Below are 24347 nucleotides of genomic sequence, written 5' to 3'. Positions count from 1 at the left end.
AGAGGGGGGAAGCAGGCTCCCCAATGAGCATAGAGCTCCATTCAGGGCTCGATCCCAGGACCCTGGGATCATGACCTGAGCCAAAGGCAGAGGCTTTAACCCACTCAGCCACGAAGGTGCCCCAGGAAATAAAAGCTTTAAATGACACACTAGACCAGATGGACATCACACAGATATATTCAGAACATTCCATCCCAAATTAACAGAATACACATTCTTCTCTAGTGCATGTGGAACATTCTCCAGAATAGATCACATCCTGGGTTGGGTCACAAATCAGGTCTCAACTAGTACCAAAAGATTGGGATCACTCCCTGCGTATTTTCGGGCTGCTGTGCTTTGAAACTAGGACTCAATCTCAAGAGGAAAGTTGGGAAAAACTGAAATACATGGAGGCCTAAAGAGCATCCTACTAAAGAATGAATGGGTCAACCAGGAAATTAAAGAAGAATTGAAAAAATTTATGGAAACAAATGAAAATAAAAACACAACTGTTCAGAATCATTGGGATTCAGCAAAGGTGGTCCTAAAAGGAAAGTATATAGCAGAACAAGCCTTTCTCAAGAAACAAGAAAGGTCTCAAATACACAACCTAACCCTACACCTAAAGGACCTGGAGGAAGAAGAACAAAGAAAGCCTAAACCCAGAAGGAGGAGAGAAATAATAAAGATGAGAACAGAAATCTATGAAATAGAAGCCAGAACAGTGGGACAGATCAGTGAAACTAGGAGCTGGTTCTTTGAAAGAATTAATAAGATTGATAAATCCCTGGCCAGAGTTATCAAAAAGAAAAGAGAAAGGACCCAAATAAATAAAATCATGAATGAAAGAGGAGAGATCACAACCAACACCACAGATATACAATTATAAGAACATACTATGAGCAACGATACACCAACAAGTTAGGCAATCTGGAAGAAATGGATGCATTCCTAGAGATGTATAAACTACCAAAACTGAACGAGAAAGAAATAGAGAACCTGAAAAGACCCATAACCAGTAAGGAAATTGAAACATAAATCAAAATTCTCAGAACAAACAAGAGCCCAGGGACAGATGGCTTCCCAGGGGGAATTTTGCCAAACATCTAAAGAAGAATTAGTAACTATTCTCCTGAAACTGTTCTAATAGAAATGGAAGGAAAACTTCCAAACTCATTTTATGAGGCCAGCATTACCTTGATCCCCAAACCAAAGACCTCAACAAAAAGGAGAATTACAGACCAATATCCTTGATGAACATGGATGCAAAAATTTTCACCAAAATACTAGCCGATAGGATCCAATATTACATTATAAGGATTATTCACCAAAGTCAAGAGGAATTTATTCATGGGTTTCAAGCGTGGTTCAACATCTGCAAATTGATCAATGGGATAGACTACATTATTAAAAGAAAGAACAAGAGCCATATGATATTCCCAGTAGGTGTTGAAAAAGCATTTGACAATGTACAGCATGCTTTCTTAATCAAAACTCTTCACAGTGTAGGGATAAAGGGTACATACCTCAATATTATCAAAGCCATCTATGAGAAACCTACAGCGAATATCATTCTCAATGGGGAAAAACTGAGAGCTTTTCCCCTAAGGTCAGGAACACGGCAGGGATGTTCTCTATCACCATTGCTATTCAACATAGTACTAGAAGTCCTAGCCTCAGCAATCAAATAACAAAAAGAAATAAAAAGCACCTGAATTGGCAAAGAATATATCAAATTGTCACTCTTTGCAGATGATATGATACTTTATGTAGAAAATCCGAAAGACTCCACTCCAAAACAGCTAGAACCCATACATGAATTCAGTAAAGTGTCAGGATATAACATCAATGCATAGAAATCAGTTGCATTTCTATACACCAACAGCAAGACAGAAGAAAGAGAAATTAAGGAGCTGATCCCATTTATAATTTTACCTCAAATCATAAGATACCTAGGAATAAATCTAACCAAAGAGACAATCTGTACTCAGAAAACTATAGAATACTCATGAAAGAAATTGAGCAAGACACAAAGAAATGGAAAAATGTTCCATCCTCTTGGATTGGAAGAATAAATATTATGAAAACGCCTATGCCACCTAGAGCAATCTATACTCATTTAATGCAATGCCTATCAAAATACCATCGACTTTTTCTGAAAAGATGGAACAAATAATCCTAAAATTTATATGGAATCAGAAAAGACCCCAAATAGCCAGAGGAATGTTGAAAAAGAAAACCAAAGCTGGCAGCATCACAATTCCAGACTTCAGGCTCTATTACAAAGCTCCAAGCATCAAGACAGTATGGTGCTGGCACAAAAACAGACACATAGGTCAATGGAACAGAATAGAGAGCCCAGAAATGGACCATCAACTCTATGGTCAACTAATTTTCGACAAAGGCGGAAAGCATGTCCAATGGAAAAAAGAAAGTCTCTTCAACAAATGCTGTTGGGAAAATTGGACAGCCATATGCAGAAGAATGAAACTGGACCATTTCCTTATACCACACACAAAAATAGACTCAAAATGGATGAAAGACCTCAGTGTGAGACAGGAAGCCATCAAAATCCTTGTGGAGAACACAGGCAGCAACCTCTTTGACTTCAACTACAGCGTCTTCCTAGAAACATCGCCAAAAAAATGACACAAAACAAAACCGGAGAAGGAGACTCTTAATCTCAGGAAACAAATTGAGGGTTGCTGGAGTAGAGGGGTGTGGGAGGGATGGGGTGGCTGGGTGATGGACATTGGGGAGGGTATGTCCTATGATGAGCACTGTGAATTGTGTAAGACTGATGAATCACAGACCTGTAACACTGAAACAAATAATACATTATTTCTTAATTGAAAAAAAGAAATAACAGACCTGTCAGAAAGCAGAAGAAGGGCAAATACTCTGATTTTCAAAAGAGATAAAAAGGTGCCCTCTAAAATTATACTGGACATCTAGGTACCAAACTATCGGAAAACTGAAGATTTAAAATGTAAGTAAATGGCAGTAATTACGAGTATTCGGCATGGATTCTCCAGGGGTGAGTTATGTCAAACTAGATTTTTTTTAAGTTGGATTCTAAAGTAAGAAGGAAAGGGTGTCTTTATTTCAGTAACACATTAAAAAAATCCTAACTTATTTTTGATAAGATGAAAAAGTAGATTATTTCATAGAAGTGATTAATAACTGGATGAAAAAGTCATATCTACAGTGTTTATTATTTGATCATCAGGTATCTGAAAAGAGATTTCTAGTGGTATCAAAATCAGTTTTCAAGTCTGGCTCTCATTGTTTGGTGATTTAACTGGAGACTATAGACTTCATACTGAATGATTAATGGGTGAATAGAAAACTAGGAGGAGGTGTTAACATGTTGCATTCTCTAATACTAATTTTTGACTAGGTCTAGATTCTCTAGAATGAAATGTTAGGAGAAAAAAAATTAAGTTCTGCATTTAGGGGCAAAGAAATACTAATTGTCCAAATATATGATGGGGAGATTGCAGTAATCCTTTAAAAAAGAATTGGACAATTTAGTTCAGAAGCGAGTAGAGAGAGATTAATTAGGTAAATCTGATGACGCTGACATCGAATTTAATAATCTAAAAGAATAAACTGTTACCTTACAGACTGTTACAAAGTTTATTTTTTTTTAAACTAAGTATTTCATATTAGGGACTTTTCTGTAGGAACCATATTATAGATGATTAGGTTTCTTTCTTTCTTCTTCTTTTTTTAAAAGATTTTATTTATTTATTTGACAGACAGAGATCACAAGTAGGCAGAGAGGCAGGCAGAGAGAGAGAGAGAGGAGGAAGCAGGCTCCCCGCTGAGCAGAGAGCCCAATACAGGGCTCGATCCCAGGACCCTGGGATCATGACCTGAGCCGAAGGCAGAGGCTTTAACCCACTGAGCCACCCAGGCGCCCCTAGATGATTAGGTTTCTAAGCCATCCCATAAGAATATGCCAACTTATGTAGAAGAATTATAGCTTTACTAAGAGGTGTCTGACTTCACAATTTGGGACAGGATCATGTGTTTTAGTAGGGAGAAGTAGATGGAAAAGTTTTCTCTTCAATGTTTGTGAGGGAGTGGCTACCCCAAGGCAAATTTTGGAAATGGGTGAAATTTTCCACTGACCTCTGTGTGCACCTCTCTGATCAAACATTCTTCTACTGCCAGGATATGACTAGAATACAATGTGGTTTGTGCTATGATAGTGACATATATGGGTGTCATATGGAGAGTTATGGGCTAGTTCATATGAATGTATGATTGAATATGTGTACCCCATGACCTCTGAGTTAGCTGCATTTAAAAATGAAATGCTTGTTAAATAAAATGAATTTAACATTGATATGAATTCAGTTGCAAGCAGGGAATATAATGGAATAAAGGAACTTCAGGTATTGTGGATAAGGTTATATGGGGAGAAGGGAATGACCCACATGGGTGCATTTGCTCCGGCTTAAGGACTCTTCCTGGAGACATCTATTACTTCTGTCAAGTGTTTGTTTTCTTCCCTTTGGATCTGAAAACTGGGATTTTACTCTAGTCTTTTTGTCTTCAAGCCTGACCTTTTTCACTTTATAAAATAGTCCCAATTGAAGAGAAGTAAAAATTGTGGCAGATTTCTAGTCAGCATAAGGAAGAACTTTATAAAAGTAACCCCAGGCGTGCCTGGGTGGCTTAGTCAGTTAAGCATCTGCTTTAGGCTCAGATCATGATCCCAGGGTCTTGGGATGGAGCTCCACTCCAGGCTCCCTGCTTGATGGAGGTCTGCTTGTCCTTTTTCCTCTGCCCCCACCTTCTTCTCCTACGTGCTGTCTTCCCTCCTTGTGCTGTTTCCCTAGCCATTGTGCACTCCCTCTCTTTCTCTCAAATAATCATCATCATCATCATCATCATCATCATCTCAGAATCTAATGGTATAGTGAGTATCTCATCATTTCTATTCATCCAAATCCGATACATTGTTGAAATGAAGGATGTTATAGGAGTTATTCTTGAATTGTTTGAGAACCTCCCTAACTCATTAGATTTTATGGATTATAAAATGCAAATATCCTGGATTTTAGTACCCACAACCTAGTAGGATTTTTATTTTGGATTCACATAGTGGTATTGCTCAAAGAATTTGGCAACAATTTGTTAGACTTTGACCTTGTTTTAACTTATTTTGCAAAATTCTGCAGTTTTCTGCCTATTACAGCCATGATCTCCAATCAATCAAGATTACTGAACAGGACAGATCCAAAAGATCCAAAAGATTTTTATAAGAAACAGCATTTATTCAAAGAAGAATGATTAAATGTAGCCAAGGTTCTTCAAGGACTTGTTGGTATATTATTTTATAATTTTGCAATGAAAAAAATGAACTTCTCAACAACTTTCTTTACTTAATGTGTATTAAAGACATTATCACAGATTTAGAAGATACTTTGGCTGAATTAGGTTTTTCTTTTATCTCTTTGTTGAAAGACATTCTTCTAGTGGGATTATATATGATGTGGATAATTTTTATTCTTAATTTCTTATTTTTCTTGTGGGAAAATTTTTTATTTTCTTTGCCTCCAATTTCTGGTGCCCAATGTAGCTTTGAAAATCTGTTGTGAATAGATTTCTGTGAAAGGACATTTTTTTTTTCAGCATAACAGAATTCATTGTTTTTGCACCACACCCAGTGCTCCATGCAATACTTGTGCCCTCTCTAATACCCACCACCTGGCTTCCCCAACTTCCCACCCCCCGCCCCTTCAAACCCCTCAGATGGTTTTTCAGAGTCCATAGTCTCTCATGGTTCACCTCCCCTTCCAACTTCCCTCAACTCCCTTCTACTCTCCATCTCCCTATGTCCTCCATGCTATTTGTTATGCTCCTCAAATAAATGAAACCATATGATACTTGACTCTCTCTGCTTGACTCATTTCACTCAGCATAATCTCTTCCAGTCCCGTCCATGTTGCTACAAAAGTTGGGTATTCATCCTTTCTGATGGAGGCATAATACTCCATAGTGTATATGGACCACATCTTCCTTATCCATTCGTCCGTTGAAGGGCATCTTGGTTTTTTCCACAGTTTGGCGACCGTGGCACTGCTGGGTATTTACCCCAAAGATACAGATGTAGTGAAAAGAAAGGACATGTTTTTAAAGGCTGTGAAAGTTCACTTAGATCTTACTTCAGTTCACAATAGTGTTCTCTACTTTTTGTAGATAAAAAAGAACAAAGCAAAGTCAGTAATCTTGACTTGAATTATATGTAGGATGGTTCCTGTCATGAGAGAGGTAACAAATGAACTCCTTTGTGAGTACTCATTTACTAGAAGCCTATGGTTATGGAGACCGAAGGACACACTTTATTGTACTTTATATTGGCTCCAGGCTATGCAGAAGGGTCATCATGGGAAAATCCCATTTTTAAATTTATATTTGCTTCTGTTAGAGGGAATCATAGTGGGGGTGGAATGACTGGAAAAGACGAAAACCAAAACCAGAATCAAGCTAAACCAAAACAAAATATTTCAGTCCTGGAAATGTATTTGAGAGAAACCATTTGGCAATAGTGGTGGAACCTTTCTTAAAACATCGTCTGTATTTCAGATGAATAGCTGAGAAAGAGATCACGTTTCTACTTTTAGAAAAGAAATAAAACCAGTGAAAAGGGAAGAAAAACAAGGTAGTATATGCCTACATCATATGGCTTTGTATCTTTATTGTGTATATTTTTTATTTTTTCAAAGAGTATATTTATTTATTTATTTGCCAGAGAGAGAGAGAGAGAAAGAACACAAGCAGGCAGAGGTGGAGAGAGAAGCAGGCTCCCCACCAAGCAAGGAGCCCTATTTGGGACTCAATCTCAGGACCCTGGGACCATGCCATGATCCAAAGGCAGTGGCCCAGCCGACTGAGCCACCCAGGTGTCCCTATATATATATTTTTTAAACTCATGATTTTTAAAATTAAGTTCTTAATTTTAATTCCAGTATAGTTAACATACAGTGTTATATTAGTTTCAGGTGTGCAATACAGTGATTCAAGAATTCTATACATTGCGTAGTGCTCATCATATTAAGTGTACTCTTAATCCCCTTCACCTGTTTCACCCATCCTCCTGCCCATCTTCCTTCTGATATGCTTTATTTTAAATGAGTACCCTTAGTTAAAGTTATTATTATTTTTTCAATGGGAACAGTTTTTACTGGAAGCATATTTCAGAATGCTTCTTATATTTTTATATCATAGAATTACAGTAATTTATTTATACTTTCATTTGAAAAAAATTCAAGCAATATTTTTTCACTTGATATAATTTGAATAATATTTTTTTTTCCAAAGCAAAAATGTGCTTTGAAAAGGAAGGGAATTGTAGGCACTTTGAGTGGCGTGTGGTAGAGTTAAGGATAGGCTGAAAATAGGACAACACAGTAGTCTGAAAGGGGGCATAGAGGCCCTGAACAGGCTGTTTGGTTGGGTGTAGAAATGTGCTACATTTCAGAAGGTATACTCTGTCTCTTAATTGAAGAGTGTTGGTGGGTTTTATATAAAATTCTCAACATTTATAGTACAGTTGACCCTTGAACAACACAAGGATTCAGGGCACTGACACTCCCTCTCCCTTAAAAATTGGCTTATAACTTTTATAGTATTTCCCTCTGTTTAAAAAAAAATTATTGGGTCACCTGGGTTGCTCAGTCAGTTAAGCATCCAACTCTTGATTTCAGCTCAGGTCATGATCTCAGGGTCATGAGATAGAGCTCCACATTTGGTACTGCACTGGGCATGGAGCCTGCTTAAGATTCTCTCTCTCTCTCTCCCTCGGAGCTCCCCCACACCTCCCTCTCTCAAAACACAAAAGCAAATAATAAAATATAAATAAATAAAAATTATGTTGTTAATCTAAGAATTATAGTTCATCAACATATAAGAGTTAATTTTAGTTACAGTATGGTTTTAAGTGTATGTCTTTCTCCGCATATGCATCAGGTGTACAGTGTGGAAAGGCCTTGGTAAAGCACTGACCTTTTCACTTAAACATACACATGAAGATCTTGATTATCTTTGGAATATGTACAGTAACACGCTTATGGATCTAGGGAAGGATTTGCTAGGGTAGTAGAGGTTGATGACCAAAGAGATTCAGATTTTATGGAACTAGGCCAGTGGGCGTTGACAAAGTCTGGGAGGGGAATGGGAAAAGACCCTCAGGGGAATCAGTTGGGAGGGAGCATGGGCCCTACCCTGAGACTCTGATATCCCTTGGAGTTGGAGGCAGGCATATAGAAAAAAGAACAATTCTATATCCTAGAATCACTGGGATGGAAAGGAGTATTGAAGGGATTGATTCTGGATAAGAGAAACACTATGAAAATATGTACTCATTCTTTCCTTCCTCCCTTCCTTTTTCCCACATATGTATTTGTGATAAAGTTTAATTTATAAATTAGGCACAGTAAGAGGTTAATAATAATAACTAATGAAACAATTATAACAATTACTATAATAAAAGTTTTGTGATATGGTCTCTCTCTCTCTTCTTCAAAATATCTTATTGTACTCAGTCTTCATTTTGTGTGATGGTAAACTGCCTATCAGTTGAGATGAAGTGAGGTGAATGACCTAGGCATTGTGATGTAGCCTTAGGCTTCTATTTATTTTCTGATAATATGTCAGAAGGAGAATCATCTGTTTCTAGAGTGGATCATGATTTATTATAGGTAACTGAAGCCACAAAATGCAAAACTCTAGGTAAGGGGGTACTACTGTAATACTTCCTAATTATTTTTGTTTTAGTTTCCATGGGTGCCATGGGAAATATTTTTTGGGGGTGGAATCTTATGTTCTCTTGCCTACAAATACATAAGAAAATGGGTAAAATCTAAGTGGGAAGGTTTTTGCCTTGATAGTAACACATGTTTCTGTGGACTATAAATTTATTTATTTTTTAACAGACTAAGTTACATATAGGTGATACATGTTTCTTACTGCTTCTCTCTGTGGGCCTTTGATAAATACTTAATTGTGAATAAGTTAATACAAATTTAAGTAATAAGTTTAAGTAATAAATTTAAGTAATAAGTTAATACAAATTAATACAAATAGAGATTTGGGTAATAGTTTTTATGGCCAACTTGTTAATTTGAATATGTAATAATAAATATGCCACTTGTGGTCATTTGAGATATTTGTGTATTCTTATGCAAAAATATCACTGGTTTTAAAATTAATGTTAATGCAATAAAGATGACTTGTCATTTTTTCTTTTTTTGTCTTGCCCAAATATCAATCCCTTCTCTCCTCTTATAATAACTATGCCAATTTAGTTTATTTTCTGTATAGGAAAGTAAATTGTCCCCTAATTTCTTTTTCAATCAAAACTCTCAAACAGTCCCCCAAACAAACAGAGATGTATAGCATCTTCCAAAGTCCTACTTGCCTCCTCATCTGAGTCATTATTAACAAGAACAAGCAAAATATGAATGCTGGCTGTCTCACTGCTATGATTTCTTGGAAGTTAGAGGACTTGCATGCCATAAGATATGTTGCATCAACTTGGCCATTCATTTATACTTAAAAATCCTGAACAAATGCAAACCCACCCTGGGTTATTATTTTAGTCATGAACATACCAACATAGATTAATTTGTTAGAGGATTTAAGTCCAGACTGCATGACCAGAGAACAGATAGGGAAGGAATTGTTTATTTCTCTGTTAGTGGATTTGTCACCCTGATGTTCTGAGGGCTACAGTCAATATCAGGAGGAGGTGCTGCATACAGATCTCATGCACTCTATGATTTTCATTAGTGCTCCCCTTTAGAAGGTATTTTTCTTTACTAATAAATATCTTTTCATTTTTGTGCACAGGCAGCATGTCAGCTGAAACACCAGTCACACTGAATATTGATCCTCAGGATCTGCAGGTCCAAACATTTACTGTAGAGAAGCTACTGGAGCCACTCATAATCCAGGTATGAAGACCATGGAAATAACAATATGTAACTTCAGAAGAACTAAAAAATGGGAAAAGTAGATCATGAACCAAGGAAAGATTTGATATTTGTAGAGGGAATATGGCATCTAAAATTGCTTTTAAAAAATACCGTTAAAATACAAAAAATATATATTTAGTAATAGTAATACATTTTGGAAAGTCCCTCCCATTCTCTTTTGAAAGCAATAGCTGTGGAGTGCCTGGGTGGCTCAGTCAGTTCAGTGTCCAATTCTTGATTTTGGCTTAGGTCGTGATCATGGGGTTGTGAGATTGAATCCTGTGGGGGTGTGAGCTCAGCATGGAGTCTTCTTGTCTCTCTCCCTATCCCTGCTTATGTGCACACACTCTCTCTCAAATAAATAAAATCTTAAAAAAGTAAAAGCAACAGCCATAAAAATATGTACATATAGCTTTCAAAGTAACTTTATATAAAATCTCTTATTTTATAGTCATGAAAACTGAGGCAGGCAGCATGGTTAAAACCACCCTTATTATATAGATAAGGGGATTGAGCCTAGAGAATTTCTGTGACTTGTCCCAAGGCACATGGGGCTCATTTGTCAAATAGGAAACTATTTTTAAAATAACAAAATGTGTGAGAAAAGCAGATATTTAAGAAATTGTATGATAAAGTCTTCCATAAAGTCAGTAATTCTTTCACAATATACATCATGATTCGTAGGCTTATTGTATAAGTCCAGATTTTATTTATTGGAGTTCTTAAAGCAGAGCATGAAAAAACTTATACTGTACTGTAGATTTAAAATTTTTGTCCTTACCCCAAAATTTATGAGGGAACTTCCCTTAGGCTTATCACACATTGTGCCTCCTACAACAAATTATCCCTTTTCTTTTCTTTTTTTTATTTAAGTATAATTAACATACAGTGTTATATTAGTTTTAGGTATACATGGATTCAACAATTCTGTGTATTTCTCAGTGCTCAAGATAAGTGTACTCTTAGTTCCCTTTATCTGTTTCACCCATCCCTCCCATGTTCCCTTTGGCAACCACCAGTTTATACTCTGCATTTATGTCTTTTTTTGTGTGTGTGTGTTTGTTCATTCATTTGTTCTGTTTCTTAAGTTCCACATTTAAGTGAAATCATATGGTACTTGTCTTTCTCTGACTGACATGTTTTACTTAGTGTTAAACCCTCTAAGGCCATCCATGTTGTTGCAAATGGCAGGACTTCATTCTTTTTTAATGGCCGAGTAATATTGCATCATATATGTATACCACCTCTTCTTTATTCATACATCTGATGATGGACACTTGGGCCATTTCCACAACTTGGCTAATGCAGATAATGCTTCAATAAATATGGGAGTGTATATATATATTTAATTACTGTTTTTGTATTTTTGGGTAAATATTTAGTAGTGGAATTATTGGATCATATGGTAGTCCTATTTTTAATTTTTTGAGGAACTTCCATACTGTTTTCCAGTGGCTGAACCAGTTTACATTCCTACCAACAGTGCATGAGGATTCTTTTTCTCTACATTCTTGCCAACACTTGTTTTTTGTGTTTTTGATTTTAGCCATTCTGACCAGTGTGAAGTGGTATTCCACTGTGGTTTTGATTTGTATTTCTCTGATGCTGAGTGATGTTGAACACTTTTTTAATGTATCACCAAGTTTTCTGGTGAAATTTTTAAATAAATTCTCACAAGTCATTTAAGATTTTGTTCCTATGCAGTTACCAGTTGTGCATAGGAAAATGGCCTTCATTTTGGTGACAGCTCATAAAAGCTAGTACACTTATGTGACTTCTTATTTGTTCTGTAACAGTAGAACATTAGAGTTGGTCACTTAAGACTTGCTAATCAGGAGATCCTCCAAGATGGTGGAAGAGTAGGGGATCCTAGTTTTGTGTGGTTCCTGGAAACCAGTTAGATAGTTATCAAATTATTCTGTAAACCTACAAAATCAACCAGATATCTCAGAAAAGAATGCTACAATTTTACAAATAGAAAAGCAACCACTTTTTGCAAGATAGGAGGTGAGGAGACTTGAATCCGAGGCAATACATTGGAAGATAAACCTTTAGGAGAGGAAGCCTCTGTAAGCTGGGTACCAGAAAGTGTTATAAGCAGCAGAGCACAAAATTGGAACTTTTAGAAGTTTACCTGAAAGGTGCTCAGGAGGTGAAGCAGGCGGAATCCCAGGTGGGACAGCTTGGTCTCAGGAACCCCAGGCTCACAGATAGAATGAGGGTGCCTGAGTGTAGCAGAGTTCCCAGGCATTGGAGTGGGGAAGCCAGTTGCAAACAGTGATACCAGGCTCTGGCTTACTGCTTGGTGTTGCCATAAAATGAGAACCACTGCCTAGTTGGTCTAATGCTCTCTGAGCAAGGGTGCAGCAAGAGACAGAACCGCAGAGAGATCCCCCACCCTATCCTGGAAGGAACTGGGGAGCATGAATGCCACGGAGTCCATAAAGTTTGGAGATTCGAATTAGGGTGGAGTGCCTGAGATAAAAATGCTCGGTTACAGGCTGGGCAAACATAGAGTGTGGATGGAAACTGAGGAGACAAGTGTAAGTGACCACTTTTCTGTGAGGGTGCACTGAAGAGTGGGGGACACGAACTTTCAGCTCCTGGGCTAGAGATGGGGGGACAGACAGTTATTTTCAACCACCCCTAACAGCTCTGGAGCCCACTTACATTGAGCCTGGCCCCTCAAGGGAGTTGTAGTTCCACTGGGGCAAATATACCTAAGATTCAGGCAAAAGGCCTCCCCCCCAAAGACCAGCAGGAACTTCTGGCAAATACCAAGTTTACTAACGGTACAGAACTGAAAAATCTGCTCCTGGGGAAAGAAGTATATAGCATTTTTGGGTTTTTTCTTATTATTCTTTAGTCCTTCAGTTTTATATTTATTATCCTTTTCAGCTGTTTTCTTATTTTATCAATTATTTTTTAAGTCTTTTTAAATTTTCACTATGGTTTATGTATATATATATATTTCATTTTTGGCTTCCCTTCATTTTATTCAACTTTACTTTTGTATATATATAAGTTTTTCTTTCTGACCTATTTTGGGAGACCTGTTCTAGTTTTCTTCTAACACAGAGACCAAAATACACCCAGAATCTAGTTTACCGTTCTGTTTGGTTCAACTTCTTATCTGATTTTATTCCCATTTCATTTTTATTTTTCCCCCTTTTCTTTTCTGTTTGGTTTCTGTTCTCTTCTGATTAGTGTAGTGTATAATTTTCTGGTATAGTTATTATTCTTTAGTCCCTTCAGTTTTATATTTTATTGTTCTTTTCAACTATTTTCTTACCAATTTTTTAAGTCTTTAAATTTTCATTTTTACACTTACAGTTTATATATATATACATTTCATTGCATTCAACTACATTTTTGTATATTTATATAAGGTTTTCTTTCTTGCCTATATTGGGATCTAGTTTCTTCTAACAAACAGGATAGAGATCCAGTTAATTGTTCTATTCTGTTCTACTTGTTTGATTTTATTCTCAGTTTTTTTTCTTTTTCTTTTCTTTTTTGTTTCTGTTCTTTTCTGATTTGTATAATATATATTTTTCTGGTGTCATTGTTATGTTTGTATTTTCCATCACTTTCATCTATTCTTTTCTGGATATAACGACAAGATGGAAGAACTCACCCCCCCTCCAAAAGAGAACAAAAGGCAGAAATCACAGCTAGGGATCTAATAAATAGGGATATAAGTAAGATGTTGGAACTAGAATTCAAAACTTTATCTTTAAATGATTGTAAAGATAATAGCTGGGCTTGAAAAAAGCATAGAGGTCAGTAGAGAATCCCTTCATGGAGAAATAAGACAACTAAAATCTGGTTGAAATAAAAAATGCTATTTCTGAGATGTAATAATAAAGGCTCTAACTGTTAGGATAAATGAAGCAGAGCTTAGAGTCAGTGATATAGAAGATAAAATGATGGAAAATAAGGACGCTGAGGAAAAGAACGATAAACAACTAATGGATCATGAAGGGAGGATTCAAGAGATCAGCAATACCATAAAGCGAAACAATATTAGAATACTTGGGGTCCCAGAGGAAGAGGCAAAAGAGAGAGAAAGGGGCAGAAGGATTAACAAAACAATTTATTTTTTATTTATTATATTTTTTAAAGATTTTATTTATTTATTTAACAGGCAGAGATCACAAGTAGGCAGAGAGGCCAGCAGAGAGAGAGAGAGGAGGAAGCAGGCTCCCCGCTGAGCAGAGATCCCGATGCGGGGCTTGATCCCAGGACCCTGGGATCACGACCTGAGCCGAAGGCAGAGGCTTTAACCCACTGATCCACCCAGGCGCCCCAACAAAACAATTTATACCTGAGAACTTCCCTAATCTGGGGAAGGAAACAGGCATTCAAGTCCAGGAGGTACAAGGAACTCTCCTTAAAATCAATAAAAATAGGCCAACATCTAGACATATAATTGTGAAGCTTGCAAATTTCAGAAATAAAGAAAAAATCCTGAAAGCAGCTCAGGGACAAGAGGTCTCTAACCTACAAGGGTAGAAACATAAGGCTAGCAGAAGACCTGACCACAGAGACCTGACAGGTCAGAAAGTACTGGCATGATATATTAAATGTGCTAAATGGGAAAAATATGCAGCCAAGAATACTTTATCCAGCAAGGCAGACACATGAAAAATGTTCATCATCACTAGCCATCGGGGAGATTCAAATTAAAACCACATTGAGATACCACTTTATATCAGTTAGAATGGCCCAAATTAGCAAGACAGGAAAAAACGTGTGTTGGAGAGGATGTGGAGAAAGGGAAACCCTCTTACACTGTTGATGGGAATGCAAGTTGGTGCAGCCACTTTGGAAAACAGTGTGGAGATTCCTAAAGAAATTAAAAATAAAACTTCCCTATGACCCTGCAATACTGGGTTTTTACCCCAAAGATACAAATGTAGTGAAGAGAAGGGCCATCTGTACCCCAATGTTTATAGTAGCAATGGCACGGTTGCCAAACTGTGGAAAGAACCAAGATGCCCTTCAATGGACAAATGGATAAGGAAGATGTAGTCCATATACACTATGGAGTATTATGCCTCCATCAGAAAGGATGAATACACAACTTTTGTAGCAACATGGATGGGACTGGAAGAGATTATGCTGAGTGAAATGAGTCAAGCAGAGAGAGTCAATTATCACATGGTTTCACTTATTTGTGGAGCATAACAAATAGCATGGAGGACAAGGGGAGATGGAGAGTAGAAGGGAGTTGAGGGAAGTTGGAAGGGGAGGTGAACCATGAGAGACTATGGACTCTGAAAAACCATCTGAGGGGTTTGAAGGGGCAGGGGGTGGGAGGTTGGGGGAACTAGGTGGTGGGTATTAGAGAGGGCACATATTGCATGGAGCACTGGGTGTGGTGCAAAAACAATGAATACTGTTACGCTGAAAAGAAATAAAAAATGTAAAAAAAAAAAAAAAGAATGGAAGGAGGGATGAAGAGCTTACATGACAAACAGAAACTGAAAGAATTTGTGATCACTAAACTAGCCCTGCAAGATATATAAAAGGGGATGCTTTAAGTAAAGAGAGCCCAAAGGTAACAAAGACCAGAAAGGAACAGAACAATATACAGAAACAGTGACTTTACAGGTAATACAAAAGCACAAAATTCATATCTTTCAATAATTACCCTGAATGTAAATGGACTAATGTTCCAGTCAGAAGACATAGGGTATCAAATTGGATTAAAAAACCCCAAGACCCATTGATATGCTATTACAAAAGACTCATTTTAGACCCAAAGACACCTCCAGATTTAAAGTGAGGGGGTGGAAAACCATTTATCATGTTAATGGACATCAAAAGAAAGCTGGGGTGGCAATCCCTCTATCAGAAAAATTATATTCTAGGGGGAGGAGTCAAGATGCGGAGAAGTAGCAGGCTGAGATGACACCAGGTAGCAGGAGATCAGCTAGATAGCTTATCAAACCATTGCAAACACCTACAAATCCAACAGGGGACTGAAGAGAAGAAGAGCAACAATTCTAGAAACAGAAAATTGACTACTTTCTCTAAGGTAGGACCAGTGGAGAAGTGAATCCAAAGTGAAGGGAAGATAGATCGCAGTGGGAGGGGCTGGATCCCGGCAAGTGGCAGAACAACCGAGCACAAAATCAGGACTTTTAAAAGTCTGCTCTACTGAGGGACATCACTCCAGAGGCTAAACTGGGATGAAGCCCACGTGGGGTCATTGTGGCCCCAGGTCCTGCAGGGTCATGGAAGGATCAGGGATGTCTGAGTATTGCAAAGCTCTCAGGTATTAGAGCGGGAAAGCCGGCTACAGAGACAGACCCGAGGAGTGAGCTCTCAACTCAGGGTTACCTTGAACCATAATCTGTGGCACAGTCCACTGCTCTGTGAGTAGAGTCCCCGCAAGATCTGGGGAGACACCCCCTGGAAGAGCACAGGGATCTGCGGGGTTCGGAGACTCCAGGCGGAGCTGTGTGCCAAAGACAGAGATGCTTGGTCACAGGTTGGGTGAGCTTGGAGCGTGGCTGGAGGCCAGGGAGATGGGAGTGATTGAGCATTTTTTTCCTGAGGGTGCACTGAGGAGTAGGGCCCTGAGCTATCGGCTCCTCCAGGCTGGAGATTGGGAGGACACTATTTTCATTCCTGTCCTCCGGAACTCTACAGAAAGCATTCAGGGAACAAAAGCTCCTGAAAGTGAACCTGAGCAGATTACTTAGCCTGGCCCCTGGTAAGGGCGGTGCAATTCTGCCTCACACAAAGACACTTGAGAATACTACAACAGGCCCCTCCCTCAGAAGATTGACAAGAAATCCAGCCAAGACCAAGTGCACTTACCAAGGAGAACAGTGGAATTCCAAGGAGAAAAGCATGGAATTCATGGCTTTCTCCCCATGATTCTTTAGTCTTGCAGTTAATTAATATACTTTTATTTTTTTTCTTCTAAAATTTTTTTAACTTTTACCCTTTCCTCTTTTAATGCTTTTAGTTTATCTTAACAATACCTTTCATAAAAAAATAATCATCTTTTTTGAACCTTCATTATTATAGTTATATTTTATCCTTCATTGTATCTAACTTTATTTTTTGTATACACATAGGGTTTTTTCTTCTAAAATATTTGGGGTACAACTTCTTCTAATAGATCAAAATATATCCTAAATCTAGCTCTGGGCTTGTTCTAGTCTCCAGCCCAAGCAAATTCTCTCCACTTTCTTTTTCTTTATTCTCCCAACCAACTTACTTTATCAACTCTTTTTTTAGAAATTAAAAAAAATTGTTTTTCATCTTTATATGCATATTCCATCCCTTCATTGTGTTTACCCATATATATGTTTTTCATTCTTTAAAATTTTGGGAGGTAGTTTCTTCTAAGAGACCAAAATACTCCCCAAATTAAGTGGGTGACCCTGTTCTAGTCACCAGTCTAATATATATATCTATATATATTTTTCTTTTTTATATTTTTCTTTATTTGTTTTCTTAAAAAAATTTTTTTTTTTTGAACTTCTTTTTATCCCCTTTCTCTCCACAATGATTTGGGGTCTTTTCTGATTTGGTTAAAGCACACTTTCCTGGGGTTTTGCCACCCTTTCAATATTTTATTTGCTCCTTCATATACTCTTATCTGGACAAAATGACAAGCCAGAAAAACTCACCACAAAAAGAAGAACAAGAGGCAATACCGAAGGCTAGGGACCTAATCAATACAGACATTGGTAATATGTCAGACACAGAGTTCAGAATGATGATTCTCAAGGTTCTAGCCTGGCTCGAAAAAGGCATGGAAGATATTAGAGAAACCCTCTACAGAGAGATAAAAGCCCTTTCTGGAGAAATAAAAGAACTAAAATCTAACCAAGTTGAAATAAAAAAAGCTATTAATGAGGTGCAATCAAAAATGGAGGCGCTTACTGCTAGGATAAATGAGGCAGAAGAAAGAATTAGTGATATAGAAGACCAAATGACACAGAATAAAGAAGCTGAGCAAAAGAGGGACAAACAGCAATTGGACCACGAGGGGAGAATTCAAGAGATAAGTGACACCATACGACAACACAACATTAGAATAATTGGGATTCCAGAAGAAGAAGAAAGAGAGAGGGGAGCAGAAGGTATATTGGAGAGAATTATTGTAGAGAATTTCCTTAATATGGCAAAGGGAACAAGCATCAAAATCCTGGAGGTGCAGAGAACCCCCCTCAAAATCAATAAGAATAGGGCCACACCCTGTCACCTAATAGTCTTAGCGACAAAGAGAAAATCCTGAAAGCAGCCCGGGGAAAAAAGTCTGTAACATACAATGGTAAAAATATGAGATTGGCAGCATACTTATCTACAGAGACCTGGCAGGCCAGAAAGAACTGGCATGATCTATTCAGAGCACTAAACAAGAAAAACATGCAGGGGCGCCTGGGTGGCTCAGTGGGTTGGGCTGCTGCCTTTGGCTCAGGTCATGATATCTGGGTCCTGGGATCGAGCCCCACATCGGGCTCTCTGTTCAGCGGGGAGCCTGCTTCCTCTTCTCTCTCTGCCTGTCTCTCTGCCTGTTTGTCATCTCTCTCTGTCAAATAAATAAATAAAATCTTTAAAAAAAAAAAAAAAAAAAAAAAAAAAAAGAAAAACATGCAGCCAAGAATACTATATCCAGCTAGGATATCATTGAAAATAGAAGGAGAGATAAAACGCTTGCAGGACAAACAAAAACTGAAAGAATTTGTAAACACCAAACCAGCTCTACAGGAAATATTGAAAGAGGTCCTCTAAGCAAAGAGAGACCCTAAAAGTAGTAGATCAGAAAGGAACAGAGACAATATACAGTAATAGTCACCTTACAGGCACTACAATGGCACTGAATTCATATCTCTCAATAGTTACCCTGAATGTAAATGGGCTCAATGCCCCAGTTGAAAGACACAGGGTATCAGAATGGAAAACAAAACAAAACAAAACAAAACAAAATCCATTAATATGTTGCCTACAAGAAACTCATTTTAGACCCAAAGACACCTCCAGATTTAAAGTGAGGGGGTGGAAAACAATTTACCATGCTAATGGACATCAGAAGAAAGCTGGGCTGGCAGTGCTTATATCAGACCAATTAGATTTTAAGCCAAAGACTACATTAAGAGATGAGGAAGGACACTATATCTTACTCAAAGGATCTGTCCAACAAGAAGATCTAACAATTTTAAATATCTATGCCCTAACATGGGAGCAACCAACTATATAAACTAATTAATAACAAAATCAAAGAAATACATCGACAATAATACAATAATAGTAGGGGACTTTAACACTCCCCTCATGGAAATGGAAAGATCATCCAAGCAAAAGATCAACAAGAAATAAAGGCCTTAAATGACAGACTGGACCACATGGACATCACAGATATATTCAGAACATTCCATCCCAAAGCAAGAGAATACACATTCTTCTCTAGTGCACATGGAATATTCTCCAGAATAGATCACATCCTGGGTCATAAATCAGGTCTCAACTGGTATCAAAAGATTGGGATCATTCCCTGCATATTTTCAGACCACAATGCTCTGAAGCTAGAACTCAATCACAAGAGGAAAGTTGTAAAGAACCCAAATACATGGAAACTAAAGAGCATCCTTCTAAAGAATGAATGGGTCAACCAGGAAATTAAAGAAGATTGAAAAAATTCATGGAAACAAATGATAATGAAAACACAACAGTTCAAAATCTGTGGGACACAGCAAGGGCAGTCCTTACAGGAATCTATATAGCAATACAAGCCTTCTCAAGAAACAAGAAAGGTCTCAAATACACAACCTACACCTAAAGGAGCTGGAGAAAGAACAACAAAGAAAGTCTAAACCCAGCAGGAGAAGAGAAATCATAAAGGTCAGAGCAGAAATCAATGAAATAGAAACAAACAAACAAAAACAAAACAAAACACACACACACACACAAAACAAAAAACAGTAGAACAAATCAACAAAAACTAGGAGCTGTGTTCTTTGAAAGAATTAATAAGATTGGTAAACCTATAGCCAGACTTATCAAAAAGAAAAGAGAAAGGACCCAAATAAATAAAATCATGAATGAAAGAGGAAAGATCACAACCAACACCAAAGAAATACAAACAATTATAAGAACATACTATGAGCAACCCTACGCCAACAAATTTGACAACCTGGAAGAAATGGATGCATTCCTAGAGACATATAAACTACCACAACTGAACCAGGAAGAAATAGAAACCCTGAACATGCCCATAACCAGTAAGAAGATTGAAGCAGTCATCAAAATCTCCCAAGAAACAGGACTCCAGGGCCAGACGGCTTCCTAGGGGAGTTCTACCAAACGTTTAAAGAAGAAGTAATACTTATTCTCCTGAAACTGTTAAAAAAAAATAGAAATGGAAAGAAAACTTACAAACATTATAGCATTACCTTGATCCCAAAACCAGACAAAGACCCCATGAAAAAAAGAGAATTTCAGACCAATAGCCTTGATGAACGCAGATGCAAAAATTCTCACCAAAATACTAGCCAATAGGATTCAACAGTACATTAAAAGGATTATTCACCACAACCAAATGGCATTCCTGGGCTGCAAGTTTGGTTCAACATCTGTAAATCAATCAATGTGATACAATACTTTAATAAAAGAAAGAACAAGAACCATATGATACTCTCAGTAGATGCTGAAAAAGCATTTGACAAAGTACAGCATGCCTTCCTAATCAAAATTCTTCAAAGTGTAGGGATAGAGGGCACATACCTCAATATTACCAAAGCCATCTATGAAAAACCCACCTCAAATATCATTCTCAAGGAAAAAAAACTGAAAGCTTTTCCGCTAAGGTCAGGAACACGGCAGGGATGTCCATTATCACCACTGCTATTCAACACAGTACTAGAAGTCCTAGCCTCAGCAATCAGACAACAAAAAGAAATTAAAGACATCCAAATTGGCAAAGAAAAAGTCAAATTATCACTCTTTGCAGATGATATTCTACTATATGTGGAAAACCCAAAAGACTCCACTCCAAAACTGTTAGAACTTGTACAAGAATTCAGTAAAGTGTCAAGATATAAAATCAGTGCAGAGAAATCAGTTCAATTTCTTTACACCACCACCAAGACAGAAGAAAGAGAAATTAAGGAGTCAATCCCATTTACATTTGCACTCCAAACCATAAGATACCTAGGAATAAACCTAACCAAAGAGGCAAAAATCTATACTCAGACAACTAAAAGTACTCATGAAAGAAATGAGGAAGACACAAAGAAATGGAAAAACGTTCCATGCTCTTAGATCAGAAGAACAAATATTGTGAAAATACACTATCTAGTGCAATCTACACATTTAACCCAATCTGTATCAAAATACCATCATTTTTTTTCAAATATGGAACAAATAATCCTAAAATTATATGGAACCAGAAAAGACCTCAAATAGCCAGAGAAATGTTGAAAAAGAAGGCAAAGTTGGTGGCATCACAATTTCCAGACTTCAAGCTCTATTACAAAGCTGTCGTCATCAAGACAGTATGGTACTGGCACAAAAAAGACACATAGATCAGTGGAACAGAATAGAGAGCCCAGAAATAGACCCTCACCTCTATGGTCAACTAATCCTCGACAAAGCAGGATAGAATGTCCAATGGAAAAAAGACAATCTCTTCAAGAAAGGGTGTCGGGAAAATTGGACAGCCACATGCAGGAAAATGAAACTGAACCATTTCCTTACACCACACATGAAAATAGACTAAAAATGGATGAAGGACCTCAATGTGAGAAAGTAATCCACATAAAAATCCTTGAGGAGAACACAGGCAGCAACCTCTTCGACCTCAGCCTCAGCAACTTCTTCCTAGGAACATCGCCAAAGACAAGGGAAGCAAGGGCAAAAATGAACTATTGGGATTTCATCAAGATCAAAAGCTTTTGCACAGCAAAGGAAACAGTCAACAAAACCAAAAGAGAACTGACTGAGTGGGAGGAGATATTTGCAAATGGCATGTCAGATAAAGGGCTAGTGTCCAAAATCTATAAATAGCTTAGCAAACTCAAACCCAAAGAACGAATAATCCAATCAAGAAATGGGGAGAGGACATGAACAGACATTTCTGCAAAGAAGACATCCAGATGGCCAACAGACACATGAATAAATGAAAAAAGTGCTCCACATCACTTGGCATCAGGGAAATACAAATCAAAACCACAATGAGATACCACCTCACACCAGTCAGAATGGCTAAAATTAACAAGTCAGGAAATGACAGGTACTGGCGAGGATGTGGAGAAAGGGGAATCTTCCTACACGTTGGTGGGAATGCAGGCTGGTGCAACAACTCTGGAAAACAGCATAGAGTTTCCTCAAAAATTTGAAAATAGGGCTACTCTATGACTCAGCAATTGCACTACTGGTTATTTACCCTAAAGATAAAAACATAGTGATCTGAAGGGGCATGTGCACTCGAATGTTTATAGCAGCAATATCCACAATAGCCAAACTATGGAAAGAACCTAGATGTCCATCAACATATGAATGGATAAAGAAGATGTGATATATATATATATATATGTATATACATATATGTATACATATATGTATATACATATATAATGGAATACTGTGCAGCTATCAAAGGAAAGAAATCTTGCCATTTGCAATGACATGGATGAAACTAGAGGGTATTATGCTTAGCGAATAAGTCAATCGGAGAAAGAGAACTATCATATGATCTCCCTGATAAGAGGAAGTGGAGATGCAATGTGGGGGGTTTGGGGTGTAGGAAAAGAATAAATGAAAGAAGATGAGATCAGGAGCAAGACAAATCATAAGAGACTCTTAATTCACAAAACAAACTGAGGGTTGCTGGGGGGTCGGGGGATCGGGAGAGGGTGGTGGGGTTAATGGACATTGGGGAGGGTATGCGCTATGGTGTGTGCTGTGAAATGTATACACCTGGTGATTCACAGACATGTACCCCTGGGCTAATAATACATTATATGTTTATAAAAAAATAAAAAAAAATAAAAGAAATGTAAAAAAAAAAAAAGAAAGAAAAATTAGGTTCTAAACCAAAGACTGTATTAAGAGATGAAGAAGTACACCATATTATAATAAAGGTGTCTATCCTACAAGAAGATCTAAAAATTGTGAATATTTATGCCCTTAACATGGAAGCAGCCAATTATATAAACTAATTAATAAGAAATTAAAGAAATGCATTGATAATAAAACAATAATAGGGAATTTATTTATTTTAAAGATTTAATTTGTTTATTTATTTGAGAGAGACAGACAGACAGACAGACAGAGGTTACAAGCAGAGGGAGTAGTAGAGGGAAATTTGGACTCCCTGATGAGCAGGGGTCCTAATGTAAGGCTTTATCCCAGGACCCTAAGATCATGACCTGAGCTGAAGGAAGACATGTAACCAACTGAGCCATACAGGTACCCTAGTTAGGGACTTTAATACCTCTCTCACAACAATGGACAGACCATCTAAACTGAAGATAAGTAAGGAAATAAACAAACCAGTTGGATTTAACAGATATATTCAGGGCATTTAATCCTAAAGCAACAGAATACACACTCTTCTTCGGTGCGCATGGAACATTCTCCTGAATAGATCACGGAATGAGCCACAAATCAGGTCTCAACTGGTACCAGTAGATTGGGATTATTCCTTGCATAATCTCAGACCACAATGCTTTAAAACTTGAACTCAATCAGAAGAGAAAATTTGGAAGGAACACAAATACATAGAGCTTACAGAGCATCCTTCTAAAGAATGAATGGGTCAACCAGGAAACAACAGTTCAGAACCTTTGGGACGCAGCAAAGGCAATCCTAAGAGGGAGGTGTATAGCAGTAAAACCCTTTCTCAAGAAATAAGAAAATTCTCAAATACACATACTAACCATATACCTAAAAGAACTGGAGAATGAGTAGCAAATAAAGCCCAAACCCACCAGGAGAAGAGAAGAGAATTAATAAAGATTAGAGTAGAAATCAATGAAATAAAAACCAAAAGAACAGTAGAACAGATCATTGAAACTAGGAGCTGGTCCTTTGAAAGAATTAATAAGATTGATAAACCCCTAGCCAGACTTATCAAAAAGAAAAGAGAAAGGACCAAAATTAATAAAATCATAAATGAAAGAGGAGAAATCACAACCAACACTGAAAAAATACAATTATAAGGACATATCATGTGCAACTGTTTGCCAACAAACTAGGCAATCTGAAGAAATTAATGTGTTCCTAGAGACATATAAACTACCAAAACTGACCCAGAAAGAAATAGAAAATCTGAATAGATCCATACCAGCAACGAAAGTAAAGCAGTAATCAGGAATATCCCAACAAACAAAATTCCAGGACTAGATGGCT

General features: G+C 37.5%; 1 protein-coding gene across 5 annotated transcripts in view; it reads left to right on the top strand.

The window, feature by feature from the left end:
• CTNNA3 (catenin alpha 3) overlaps positions 1-24347 on the top strand; it is a 1797739-nt gene that overhangs the window by 43295 nt on the left and 1730097 nt on the right. For 3 of the 5 annotated variants that reach the window (XM_032312382.1, XM_032312379.1, XM_032312381.1), the window contains exon 2: positions 9847-9950. In XM_032312382.1, coding sequence (XP_032168273.1) covers positions 9852-9950 — 99 coding nt within the window. In that variant the 5' untranslated portion in view covers positions 9847-9851. Of the gene's footprint in view, positions 1-8654; positions 8728-9846; positions 9951-24347 lie in introns of those variants that run through there. The other 2 variants (XM_032312384.1, XM_032312383.1) reach the window with 1 other exon arrangement.

This window comes from Mustela erminea, chromosome 14 (assembly GCF_009829155.1).
Source record: "Mustela erminea isolate mMusErm1 chromosome 14, mMusErm1.Pri, whole genome shotgun sequence".
Lineage (NCBI taxonomy): Eukaryota > Metazoa > Chordata > Mammalia > Carnivora > Mustelidae > Mustela > Mustela erminea.
The sequence above is the reverse complement of the archived record's forward strand: the minus strand, read 5'-3'. Positions and strand labels throughout refer to the sequence as shown.